The sequence below is a fragment of the Myxocyprinus asiaticus genome, chromosome 33 (genome assembly GCF_019703515.2).
Source record: "Myxocyprinus asiaticus isolate MX2 ecotype Aquarium Trade chromosome 33, UBuf_Myxa_2, whole genome shotgun sequence".
Taxonomy (NCBI): domain Eukaryota; kingdom Metazoa; phylum Chordata; class Actinopteri; order Cypriniformes; family Catostomidae; genus Myxocyprinus; species Myxocyprinus asiaticus.
Window position 1 is genome coordinate 13,646,273 of NC_059376.1, and position 14,191 is coordinate 13,660,463.

General features: G+C 36.8%; 1 protein-coding gene across 2 annotated transcripts in view; it reads right to left on the reverse strand.

The window, feature by feature from the left end:
* Positions 1 to 14,191, reverse strand: part of LOC127424299 (inactive carboxypeptidase-like protein X2) — a 42,291-nt gene that overhangs the window by 13,871 nt on the left and 14,229 nt on the right. For both annotated transcript variants that reach the window (XM_051669341.1, XM_051669340.1), the window contains exons 7-13: positions 11,717 to 11,797; positions 11,162 to 11,221; positions 10,408 to 10,467; positions 8,643 to 8,729; positions 2,681 to 2,790; positions 2,442 to 2,581; positions 1,991 to 2,075 (exon numbers count right to left, since the gene is read on the reverse strand). In XM_051669341.1, the coding sequence (XP_051525301.1) occupies positions 1,991 to 2,075; positions 2,442 to 2,581; positions 2,681 to 2,790; positions 8,643 to 8,729; positions 10,408 to 10,467; positions 11,162 to 11,221; positions 11,717 to 11,797 (623 nt within the window). The remainder of the gene's footprint in view (positions 1 to 1,990; positions 2,076 to 2,441; positions 2,582 to 2,680; positions 2,791 to 8,642; positions 8,730 to 10,407; positions 10,468 to 11,161; positions 11,222 to 11,716; positions 11,798 to 14,191) is intronic.

Sequence of the window (14,191 nt, forward strand, 5' to 3'; positions counted from 1 at the left end):
CTTTGTGATCAGTTGAATGCCACTTTGGTGAAGTAAAGTACCAATTTCCTTCCGAAACAGCAAAATCTGTACATTATTCCAAACTTTGGCCGCCAGTGTATATATATCAATCACATTTTAGCTTTGTTATTTGTTTTAGTGTGCAAATGTACAAATTTCACATTCAATTTATATGATTTTATAACTGATACAAGCTGTTGTCACTGTTTGAATTTTTTTTTTTTTTACCAAACACTTGCATAGATGCAGCACAAGCTTACTTGTTAAATTCTTTCATATGTACAGTGTTTTCTGAGGTTAAAATATTTCACAATGTATGATAGTGCCTTTTAAATATTTGTGTCTGCACATTTATTACACTAACTACATTACTACGTTTTGTAACATGTTTGTTTATATGCACTTGTGTGATTTAAATTGAGTTTACATTGATACTGTATACTGTATGTATAACAAGTGCTAAGTGCTTTAGCTCCACGAGCAAGTGTTTATGGTTGAATGAGCGCAGCGTACATTAATGAGAAAAATTTGAACGGTTGTTTTTCCCTCATCTGTGCAGTGTATGATTAGAAATAATGTTTCTTTTTATCTTTTTGATCACCAACTGACAGTAAATAACAGAAAAGACATGAAATAAAAACAGGGTGCCATTCTCATCTTTGGATACAATATTCACGGAACGAAGCAAAAAGAATATTTTAATTGTATAATGTGTATGACATGTACAAATATTTATTGTACACATTCTCAAATTCAAATCTACAAGCTCTCAAGCAACACTTTTACCTTCTAACTGAAGTCCAACAGACGCGTTACTGGTCTGTAGACATGCTTTAAAACTGAGAATATTGTGAAAACAGTCCGTGGAAAAGTTTAAGCAAAATCAAAGTTGAAATTCAATGTCAAGGATTTCATGGATCTGTCTTGATCGCGCTGTCAGAAGAACTACAAAGCAATGGTAACAGCGAGATCATGACAGATCAGGACCCACTGCAGCCAAATACGGTCAGTTTCCTTCAGGGCCCGTACTCACAGGACACAACACGCTGTTAAAGACCAGGCTGAATTCAGCTTCTTAAATCACCAGCTTCTTATTCAGTAAAAGGATCACGGCGCTCAAGTTCTTCTTCACCACTGCACAACTCAAGCTCTGGTGAGTAAAATCTGAATTTTTACTCTCTAGTAGCTAATAAAATGCATATTTTAGTCGCATAGCACGACATAGTGATTTACTCGCTACTGTATGTAGAAGGCTGTTTTAGATGGCCAGATGTACAGTATATTTGAAATGTTTTTAATATTTTGGGGGATATACACTCACCAGCACTTTATTAGCTACACCTGTATGTTTAATTATTCATGCGATTATCTAATCAGCCATCGTGTGGCAGCAGTGTAATGTATAAAATCACGCAGATATGGGTCGGGAGCTTCAGTTAACATTCACATCAGCCATCAGAATGGGGAAAAAATGTGATCTCAGTGATTTAGACTGTGGCATGATTGTTGGTGCCAGAAGGGCTGGTTTGAGCATTTCTGTAACTGCCGATCTCCTGGGATTTTCACACGCAACAGTATAATGTAAAGAGAATGGTGTGAAAAACAAAAACCATCCAATGAGCGGTAGTTTTGAGGGCGAAAAAGGCTTGTTAATGACAGAGGTCAATGGAGAATGGCCAGACTGGTTCGAGCTGACAGAAAGGCTACGGTAACTCAGATAACCACTCTGTATAATTGTAGTGAGCAGAACAGCATCTCAGAACAGTTACACAAATACTCAAACCAGAACTTTATTAACCGTTCTTTTATTTCATTTTAACCAGTTACCCATTGGAAAGGAGACAGCGGAACACTCGAACCGGAATGAAAAAATACAGTTTCTGCTCAACATTTTGGTTTTAGTCCCTGAATGAGGTATGACTATTAGCACCACAGCAGGATTTGGCAATCAAAAGGATAGGAAAAAAATTACAGGAATCTGGCAGCCTACCCATTCAGCATATCCATCATTAAGGACAGTCCACTCTCTGCTGTCATTACTAAAGGCCACATAATACGAAGACACATAGTCACTCCTGAAAGATCAAAACAATATCAATAAAGAAAACAATTAGATGGTTCTCTCTGGTGTGTCGTGACCCAAAAATGCGTTGCAGACAGCAGAGAAAAACAATGCAAAATGCAAATAATAAAATGCAGTTAACTATACTGTATATATGTGCATAATTAGGAGAGCAAAATAAATAGGCTTATTAACTTTGAAAAGGTAGTAGAAAATGCCTCCTATATGTTTTGTTGTTTTTGTGTGTCCACTACAACTTTATGGCATTTTGGTGCAAATCAGTCTGTCACTTAGTTAAACATGGTTTGGATAAACATGGTCTGTTCCAACCACAGTTGTTATGTGAGGACCACTGGTTTAGGTTATAGACATAACTTACTCTAAGGGGTCGTCTCGACCCTGGGTGATGACACCGGTGAACTCTGTAAGTGTGCGTGCATCCAGTTCAATCCAGTGGACTGTCTCTTCAGAGTTAGCACACCATGCCCCTCCATTCATATCATCTTCATCACCAGACGCCTGTTAGATTCACCAGTAAACATTAGCATGTTTCAGTGTACATGATTAATTCTCAAATGAATTCATTTTGAGAGTGAGTATCTCTGCAAATGTTTTTACCTGAATATTCAGACGAGCTCTACGTGGGCCATAACGATGGCGAGAAATAGAGGAAGTGAGTAGCTGGTCATTGTCTATACGATGAGACTCCATCCCCAGAGGAGGACATACTGACGGAGACATAGTAAACCAGAGAATAAAAGAAATATGCATGGATGTGAGTTTGTTAAAACATGATTAATAATACAAAACTTTGTGGTGCTTTATAGTTTAAATTAGGGCTATTAATTTAATACAATTAATTATAAAAAAATAAAAAATAAAAAAAACGAATGCAAAATTATTGCACATTAAAGGGATATTGCAACAAAAAATTGAAATTCTCTCACCCTCATGATATTCCAGATGTGTATGACTTTCTTTCTTCACCAGAACACATTTGTAGAAAAATAGAAAAATTTCTCTGCTCAGTAGGTCCTTAAAATGCAAGTGAATAGAGATTTCTCTTTTAAAGCTCCAACAATCACAGACAGTCAGCATGAACTTCATCCAAAAGACACCATCTGGTAAATTAATGTCTTCTAAAGCAACACAATCACTTTTAGTGCCAAAAAGATAAATATTTAAGTACTTCTTTAAAATTCTAAATCATGCTTCCGGTCAGCAGAATTATGTGTGTGTGAAGTAATCACCTTTGTGTCTGAAACACGTGCGTCACAGCTGGAAGAGCAGTGCTGTTTACAAGTAAGAAGGAGGAACGCTGTACAGTAGCTTGGTTGGTTTTGGTTTAGATCTGTATTTATCTGTTTCTTTACTCACGATGGTGCGTTTGTGTGCTCACCATGGATATCTCCACCGAGTGAAGAACGTGAGATTACCTCTGTATCATGGCATCGTGAATACGTCACACGAGAGACCGCTTGGACTCCACCCTCTCGTGAAGCTTACCAAAAGCGTTGGATTATAGTTAAAAGGTACTTAAATGTTGATATTTTTTCACACCAAAAGTCATCGTATCACCTTATAAGACATTCATTTAACCACTGGAGTCGTATAAATGACGTTTAGACTGTTGATTTTTGGAGCTTCAAAAGAGAAATCTCCATTCACATTCACAAGTATTTTTCTATTTTTCTTCAAATGTGTTCTGATGAAGAAAGAAAGTCATACATACCTGGGATATCATGAGGGTGTGTAAATAATGAGAGAATTTTAATTTTTGGTGAACTATCCCTTTAACAATTCATTGCCCCTGGCCTGTATGTAACTTTTCCTAGCATCTCAGCAATTCAATCTTGAAGTATATTACTTCACAGTGTAATAATGGTCAAAAGATTATGTTCTGAAAGTTGTCCTTAAACAGAATAATGTACTTGAAGAAGAAAAACATCATGTATGCATGTGTTTCATGAGCTGGGAGGACATTTGGAATTTCAGTGAGTTTCCTTTGAAAAGAAGCAGCTGTGGAATTGGAGAGCAGATTTGGCAAAAATCAGCATCTGCGATCATTTAACTAGAGGTAAAGTCTTCTAATATAGACAGTCTTTTGTTAAGGTAATGTATTCAATTTAACGTAAAACTACGAATTCATCAGTATCTTATATATGCTTCCTTAATGTCTTAGAGACTACAAACAACATTTTTCAGCTCAAACGAATGCCAAGGTTTTGCTTTGAGGAACATATTTGTTTGGCAATATCTGTGGCCAAGACTTTATTGGCAGAGAGAATGGGCAGAGAGCTTTAGTAATATGTTACATGAGTATTCTTATATAAGTTTCTTATGACTTAATAACATGTCAAACCTATTTTGTTTATTTATTTAAACACTCCAGTGATCTAATATGACTATCGATCGAATTTTGCTTGTATAGAAAAGTTGATAGAATGACCTAAGTAATGCCTTTTTTTTTTTTTTTTTTTTTTTTATATTGATTCCAAAATTAAAATTAACACAGACAACACATGAAAACACGGAATCAACTTTTATCAATATATGCACCCCAAGGTGGTACAGAGTAGATGGCACAGCTGTAAGTACCTGAAGTATTGAGATCTGGGAATCCCAAACCGCTGTATAATATTTTTGAAGGATCTCAATGCTCCATTTTCATATAGGTCACCCAGTGTAGTAACACCCTTCCCAATCCATTCTGTCCAGCACAAAGGGGACTTGTTAATGCACAATTTCGGGGTTAATCAAATACTTGCGGCAACGTTCGGATAAATGTCCGAATTGAACACGCGAGAAACTTTTGTCCACACTAAATGCATGCGAAAGATAACGGGATGTGTCTTTACTTCTCTGGGCAGCTTGGTAGAAAGACTTTGCAATGGCAAGATAGGGGCAAGGAACTCCTGTTCAATAAAGAGCCAGGGAGGGGCTCTCTCAGGTGGAAGTGACCAATGTGCAAAATGTCTGAGACCAAAAGCATAATAGTAAAAAAAATCTTGGGGAGACCTAACCCACCTTTGTCAACTGGCCTGTGTAACTTGTTAAAATGCATCCAAGGACGTTTACCATTCCAGATAAAGGATTTAGCAATAATATCAAATTGTTTAAAATAAAACAGGGGAACTTCAATGGGGAGAGACAGTAGTAGGTAGTTGAATTTTGGAATACAATTCATTTTAATAACATTAACCTTCCCAATCATCGATAAATGTAATGAAGCCCACCTGCCCACATCTTCGAAAACCTTTTTATTAAGGGGTCAAAATTAACTCTAACTAACTCACACAAATTTGCTGGGAATAAAATTTCCAAATACTTAATGCCATGTTTGGGCCACTGGAAGACGCCTGGTTGGAAAGCCGTTACTGTACAGTACGCTGTCAGAGCCAGCACTTCGGATTTAGACCAATTAACTCTGTATCCCGAAAATTTAGAAAAGGAATTGATAATTCTGTGGAGGCAAGGCATAGATCTAGTGGGGTCGGAGACGAATAATAAAATATCATCTGCATAAAATAAAAGCTTATGTGCCACACCACCTGCCATCACCCCTGGAAAATTATCCTCCTTTCTTATCGCGGCTGCTAATGGTTCCAGGGCAAGACAGAACAATAATGGGGAAAGAGGGCAACCCTGCCAAGTGCCCCTATCCAGAGTAAAATAATCTGAAATGAATCCATTTGTTTGTACTGCCGATACAGGGTGTCTATAAAGTAACTTAATCCATCCAATAAAAGTATTCCTGAACCAAAATCTTAAAAAGATAATCCCATTCTACCATATCAAATGCCTTTTCGGCGTCAAGTGAGATGGCAGCGACCGGAGTCTTATCATTCACCACTGATCACATGATATTGATGAAATGCCTAATGTTATCAGAAGAATTCTAAATTCTAACAAAAGTGGAGCCAGTTATGTAGCATAAGATCTAAAAAAATTCAGTGGCAAAGCCATCTAGCCCAGGAGCCTTGCCTGTAAGCAGGGCCTTAATTACCTCGTCAAGCTCCTCCAAGGTTATCTCAGAATCCAGATAATTTTTTTGCTCAGTCGTCAATTTAGGAAGATCTAATGATTCCACAAAGTTTCTAATATCTTCATCAGTAGACGAAGATGTGGAACTATAAAGATCAAGATTTAACTCTTTAAAAGCATTATTAATATCAATGGCTGAGGTAAATATTTCACCACCAGCAGATTTCACTGAGGGAATGGTAGAAAAAGACTCTCTCTGTTTTATATATCTAGCCAAAAGTTTTCCTGCTTTGTCCCCCAACTCAAAGTATGACTGTCTTGCCCTGAATAACCAAAACTCCACCTTCCACGACAAAATAGTATTATATCTGTATTTCAATTGGGTCAATTCTCCGAGGCCATCAGACGACATTCGGTGCTTCAGCTCTGTCTCGGCACTTTTAATATTCCCTTCCAACTCCACAAGTTCTCGTGCTTTGGATTTTTGATGAATGAGGCATGCTGTATGATCCGACCCCTAAGAACTGCCTTAACTGCCTCCCAAGCCACACCCACAGAGGATACTGAGGATCAGTCTTTAACATTTGTTGGAAATCAGGATTTTGCAAAAGGGATACAGTAAAGCGCCAACTATATGATTTATTTTTCTCCATATATGGCAACACCTCTAAACTCACCAGGGTGTGATCTGAGACTAAAATGTTTCCAGTTGAGCAATCAACAACAGATGAAATGAGGGACTTATATATATATTCTAGAATAAATCTTATGGACTGATGAAAAGAATGTATAGTCCCTACCAGATGGGTTCAAAAGTCTCCAGATATCTGTAAGACCAAGATTTTTACACATCCTGTGAAGCATCAATGTTGCTCTAGGGGACTTACACACTTTTGCTTCACTATGATCAATAGATTAAAGTCTCTCCCAATATTATATCATGTGGGGTGCCAATGGTTTGCAACATCCCTTCAAGATCTATAAAAAAGCCCTGATCATCAGCATTAGGTGTGTAAATATTAGCCAAAATCAACCTTTGCCCCTGAATTTCAGCTAAAACAATAATGAAGTCTGGGAACAAGAAAAAAAAAGAAAGCTTTCCTTTGCTATTCGCCTCACGAAACACAAGATCTTTATCGGGTGATCTCAGGAATTTGGCCAGGATTGATCGGGGCCTGTCTCCCTCAGCCGAACTATGAGCCGGAAACCTGTGAGCTCGCTCGATTTCCAGCTTATGACCTGTTATGTCAAGCAGACTCGGGAAGAGCTCATCTAGGAATTTCACCATATCTCTGCCCTCCTCATGCTCAGGAATCCCAACAATTTGGATGATATTCCTGTGGCTCCTATTCTCAAGATCTTCAAGTTTTTCAAGAATGTGTTCCAAATCAACTTTGGTCACCAGCGAATTATCAGATAATTCCCTCTCCGATGACTCCAGATAATCGATCCGCTTCTCAACAACTGCCACTCTTGTAACCAACTCAGAGAATTTTGTTTCCATCGCCGTAACAGATCTTCTAAGTCAGCAACAACTTTCGTCAGCATCACAAACATGTTGGATAGTTGACGCTGGATTTCTCCCGCCGCACCGTCCAAACTGAGTCCCTTGTCCGCAGGCCCGTCAGAGGTTTCAGCTTAAGCACGTAAGTGTCTTTTAATATCTCCAGAGCCCGAGGATTTTGAATTTTTTGACATATTGACTTCAAAGAGCAAATATGTAGCAGGGTGATTATAACACAAAAATAATTAAAAACTAGCAAAGTGCGCAGAGCTCGTCGTCCTCGCATGGCGTCACGTGACTCCTCATTTTTTATATTGTTATCTATAATGTAGGGAAACCTTGATAATAAAACAATAGCAGAGAATCAATGATTGCTGCACACCCATAACCAACAAAACAGACAAGGCTTTGGAATATATTGTATGGTGATATTATTTAGCTGTGTTTTTGAAGGAAAAAATAGCTAGTAACACTTTACAATAAGGATGTATTTCTTAACATTTGTAAATGCATTAGGTATCATGAATTATCAATGAACAATAACTTTTTACAGCATTTGTTCATTTTGGTTTATGTTATATAAATATAATATTTTCCATTGTTAGTTCATGTTAGTTCATGATGCAATAATGAATGTTAATGTATACAACTTTTAATGTTAACAATGTATTAGAATACAGAGCAATTAATATTAACCAAGATTAATAAATGCTGTAAAGATATTTTTCATTGTTAGTTCATGTTAACTAATGTAGTAACTAATTCTAATGTATACAACCTTATTGTACAGTATTACCAAATAGAACAACAATTTTTGGCTATTTTCTAACAATTTCATCTTTGCAGCTATTTGATACAGTCTTTCTCCTACAGATAAAGCTTTGTATATAAGTGTCTGTCAAATGTATATATGTAATCTAATGTTTATTATGTATTTATGTATATTAGTTAATTATATGCATCTAAGCCAGGCTTTCCCATTTGCACCCACACACCACAAATCAACCTCTGCAACTGTGAAAAGCAAATGTGAAGCAAATAACCAGCATCCAAACTAGTTCTATGCTCAAGCCATGCAGTCCTACCACTCACTTTTAGGCTCTTTGTACACACGTGGTGGAGGTTTGTGAATCCTGCGTTCTCTCTCTTCCTCTTCCTCACTCCTCCATGGTTCTCTTTCTGAGGAAGCAAACACATAAACTTCATCATTTAAATGTAAAGTAGGATCAAGGCCAAAGCATGAAGACTACGCACTTGACATCCTGGTAGTTGTTATTATTGAGGTATTGTGTAATTCTGGCCTCGAAAATTATTTTTTAAAGCTAGAGTTTTTCAAACGAAATGAAATTTCAAAAATTATGATTGTTTTCAAACAGGTTTCTTGAACACTCCCTACACCTCTTATTGGTTGGACAAACAGATAATATTTTGATATGGCCACCAGGCCACAGTTTTCACACTTTTAGGGGAAATCAGCATACAAATGGCTTACTCATAGATAGTTGACTCTGTATATTAAGCTAGGATAGAAGAAATGTTATTAACAAAATTACACACTTTTCTTAAATATTGGCCTTAAGGAAAAGCGAGAAATCAGGGTAAGCAGTCTGAACAGAAACACACACAGGAAACTGACACCAAATATCTTAAACTTGGATACTTGCTAAACTTTTCATGAACATAATATACTTTTCACAATCCTCTGGAATGCTCTGCAGCACCATTCCAGTAGATTTCTATCTTTACAATCCAGAGGTAGGAGGATGTAATCTTGGCCATGCAGATATGAACCAGATTTTAGTGCTTAAATGGATAGTTCACCCAAAAATTAAAATTCTCTAAACATTTACTCACACTCATGCCAACCCAGATGTGTATGACTTTCTTTCTTCTGCTGAACAAAAACAAAGATTTTTAGAAAATATTTCAGCTCTGTAGGTCTATACAATGCAAGTGAATGGTGGACAGAACTTTGAAGGTCCAAAAGCACATAAAGGCAGCATAAAAGTCATTCATACAACTCCAGTGGTTAAAGACATGTCTTCAGAAGTGTTATGATAAGTGTGATCAATATTTAAGTCCTTTATTACTATAAATCTCCACTTTCACTTCCACTTCCATATTCTTCTTTTGTTTTTTGTTGATTCACATTCTTCGTGTATATCGCCATCTACTGGTTGGGGCTGGTCAAAGATGGAGATTTATAGTAAAAAAGGACTTAAATATTTATCTGTTTTTCACTCACACCTATCATATTGCTTCTGAAGATATGGATTAAAACACTGGAGTCTTATGAATTACTTTTTGCTGCCTTTATGTGCTTTTGGATCTTCAAAGTTCTTTCCACTATTCACTTGCATTGTATGGACCTACAGAGCTGAGATATTCTTCTAAAAATCTTTGTTTGTGTTATGCAGAAGAAAGAAAGTCATACACATCTGGGATGGCAGGAGGGTGAGTAACTGATGAAAGAGTTTTAATTTTTGGGTGAACTATCCCTTAAAAATACTCAAAAGTGTATGCCATAAGCTAATGCTTTTATAGGTTAAAGTTTGACCATACATTCACAAATCAAGGATATTGTCATATGTGTTAGCATTGGTCTCTGTAAAACTTTTGAAACAATCCTCTTAATATCACATGAACGGTTTTTAGCATCCTTAGTTTTAAGTACAACAAAATGGAAAGAACAGATAACATCTTGGGTGTTCTCTTTAAGATTGTGTGAGCCTTTTTCATGTTTAAATGTCATATATGTACATAAAATACATGCATATAAAAACAATAAAAATGAATGTTATGTCCATAGTCTTCAAATTGCATCAGAGCGCTTTATGAGGTAATACAGACACTGTACCTCTCTCTTCTTGCTCCTTTCTTTCTCTCTCCCTCTCCCTCTCCTCTTCCAGTTTCTTTTCTGTTGATAAAAATGACACCAGAGGTGTAAGTGAATAAATTTAGTGTCAAATCAAAATAATCCTAAGCCATTTGTCCTCTACAACATTTGCCAGATTTCCATTTTGTACACCCTAATAAAAACAGCCTCTTGTTTTTACATCAGACTGCACAATAAGAAACTTGTCTTATTTTTTCTTCTGGACAGAGTTTTGTTACCTGCTAAAAGAAAAGTTGTTCAGGCAACCCAAATCCTGTTGCCTCTGAAAGCTTGATAACAACATAAACCTTATAGCACATAAGTTTTTCATGTACAGGTTTTACATTTTTGTTTGAGTATGATTTAGGTGGTTGAGAGGAGATACACAAACAAAATACTGTAATTACTGGTTGGAAAACAATCAAATCTAATCTGAACAGTCTGTTCACAAATATGAATCGTACTCCTCTCTCTTTTCTCTCTTTTGTAAATTATATGTTTCCATTGATCTTTTCCACATTTTCCACATCTAAGGGCAACATGGCTTAAAATGATCAGCTTGACCTGAAACGGCACCTCTGTGTATCTGAAAGTGTTTATTTGAGGGCTGAAATGACAGGTCAGGCTGTCAGAACTATCATTAAGACGCGAGGGAGGCCAAAACTACTTTTCATGCTGTCTCACTCTGTTTCTTTTCTTTTTAAAATAAAGTTTAAAAGAAATATACTGTATGTACCATTTCCGTATTCATATTCTTCATACCAGTTGTTTTCAAATGGAGGGACAGTGGGCTCCTCTGTGACAAAAGAAAATAAATAAAGATTAAATATGGGAGTGCAACAGTATAATGGCAAGTGGCTTTGGAAGAAAGCCTTTTAAAAAACTTTAAGGACACATAAAATATTTGCTAACTGTCTGTCATTTAGGCTGCTGTTCATTAAAACCACCACTCCAGACACTCATGTTATAAAACAAGATCTTTCATGAGATGGGTGTATTTACTGTAAATGGTTATATGTGATATTAAAGTCACAGTGTTTAAATTCACTCCTTTGTGATGACAAATAAGTCGGAGATGTGTAAAACCTCTTCTGTTTATAGCATTCTATTTAGCTATATTAACAATTACAAACTGTGGACTACCAACACAAATGAAGCTCTAATTTAAACACAGTAAGTAACAGCTGTCTTTAATAAACTTAATGAGAACAAAACTTTTTAACAATAATGACATTTCAATCAGAGGACACAGTACACTGGTATGCATTGCCTTCAGTAATGAATGTCTTACCCGTGGTACTGTAATGCCAGGCATGGTCAGTGGTGCTGATCTCTTTATCATCAGGGAAAGGCAGATTTTCTGTCACCTCATCTGTTGTCAAAAGAATACAACTAGGCTGTATTTAGGAGCTCATAAAATCACAATTGGAGTTTTGTAGTTGTTAGTGCATGTCTATTAGCTTTATTAGCCATCAATGAAGTGCTCTCCTAAAAGTTGACAAAATTAACTTCTTTGGTAACACTTTATTTTGATGGTCCCAAATAGATATTTAACTGACTATAAGTGACTTATCAACTGGCTTGCTATAGCTAGTAAACAGTATTTCAACAAACATTCAGTAGACTTTCAGTAGCCTGTATATACAGGTAGATCTCTATTAATGACCTTTTTACATTTATCGACTGACTTGCTATAGCTAGTAAACAGTGTTTCAACAAACATTCAGTTGACTTTCAGTAGCCTGTATATAAATCTTTATTAATGACCCACTTATATCAACTGACTTGCTATAGCTAGTAAACAGTGTTTCAACATACATTCAGTAGACTTTCAGTAGCCTGTATATAGATCTATATTAATGACCTACTTACATTATTGTTGAGAACATCAGTTCATTAAAAGGTCATTAATAAAGATCTATATACAGGCTACTGAAAGTCTACTGAATGTTTGTTGAAACACTGTTTACTAGCTATAGCAAGCCAGTTGATAAGTCACTTATAGTCAGTTAAATATCTATTTGGGACCATCAAAATAAAGTGTTACCACTTCTTTATATATGCATTTATAATTGTCCTATTTCCATTTTTGGAACTACACAGATTTTTCTAGAAAAAGAATGTCCCTTGCCCTAATGACAATCAAAGTCCCTTTCCAGGCAAGTCAGTCCACTCAGCTATTTTCTATGGACACAAGCAGCATACAAGTACAGCTCCTATCTACTTGAATAGCGAAAGGCTGAAATCTCCAAAACAGTTATGATCAAAGATTACGATTACGATTTCAATTACAATTAAATAACATATTTCAAATCAGCAGTAAAATCTGACAACAGTATCATAAATTGTGCATCTTTAGCTCAGATCACCACCACCCATATTGGGTGTTCCAGTTTCTCCCATTCATCCAACCAACTAGAAAGTAGATAATCATGGTTCATGACTGTGACGTAACTACAGCCTATTGGCTATTAAAAAGAAAAGAAAAAAACAGGGACGAGCCCTTCGATATGTACTGTCTGTTTCAATAGTCAACATTTCATTGGGTCTATAAAACAGGATGGACAAATCAAGTAGCAGAAAATTTAAATTTGTGTGTCAGAACACAAAATACCATGACAGTGAGAAAGTTGAGGAAAAAACTGCATTCCCTACAAAAAAAAGTAAAGAGACTCAAGGCACCATTTGGGGTTCATCAGCTACCACACCAGCTGAACACTCTGAAGATCCTCAAGATGCCCTTTCAGTTCTCTGAGAAACTTACTCTCACACCATCTAAACGGGCACATCCGTTGAACACATCTTTGGGTTGAGGCAGTCTAAACTGGAAGCGTTTAAGTGAACATTATAAATGATGTGCAAAAAGTACCAATGAGCTTGAGTAGACTTCAGCAACCATTAAATGGGAAAATAACCTGTATCATACTTTATTTTCAATGGGAATCCACTGGTATAACCATTTACTAATTATATAATTATTATTGTACTGTTATTGTTGCCAAAACCATCTTTTTATACTAAAAAGATGGTGCAGCAGATGGCTGCTTCAGCGTAGAGCTCTCTAGCATTCTTGTTACTTTTGTTTGTTTGTTTGTTTGTCATGTTTATTTGTCACTCTTTCCCTATCAGTTTCACCAGGGATGAACTGCTGAATATTCAGCAGAGCATACTTGATCATTTTTTGCTGGCGTTTGATTATTCATACGTTTTATTGGACATCTTAGTTGGAGGCACAGCGGTGCTCTACATGCGATCCAAAAGATGCATGTGAGGGAAGTGAGCCGGCGTGCTTGTGAAGATTCATCAAGGCTGCTGCCGAATATTTATCTGGCGAATGTCCGCTCTCTCGCCAACAAAACAGACTAACTGCTTCTGCTCACTCAAACAAATAAGGACTTTTCTAATTCCACTGCTCTGTGTTTCACGGAAACCTGTCTGAGTGAAGCCATCCCAGACAGCACATTACATCTGCCGGGCTTTCAGCTGTTCAGAGCGGATCGCATCGCAGAGTTATCGGGGAAAACAAGAGGCTGTGGAACATGCTTTTACATCAACGAAAGTTGGTGTACAGATGTAACAGCGTTGAAGAAGATGTGCTGTCCTAATTTAGAGGCACTCTTCATCAACTGTAAGCCTTTCTACTCATCGCGGGAGTTTTCTTCGTTTAGTCTGGTGAGTGTTTATATCCTGCCACAAGCATGCATGAACGCAGCGTTGCAACAGCTGGCTGATCACATCACAGACACCAAGCAACAACACCCGGACT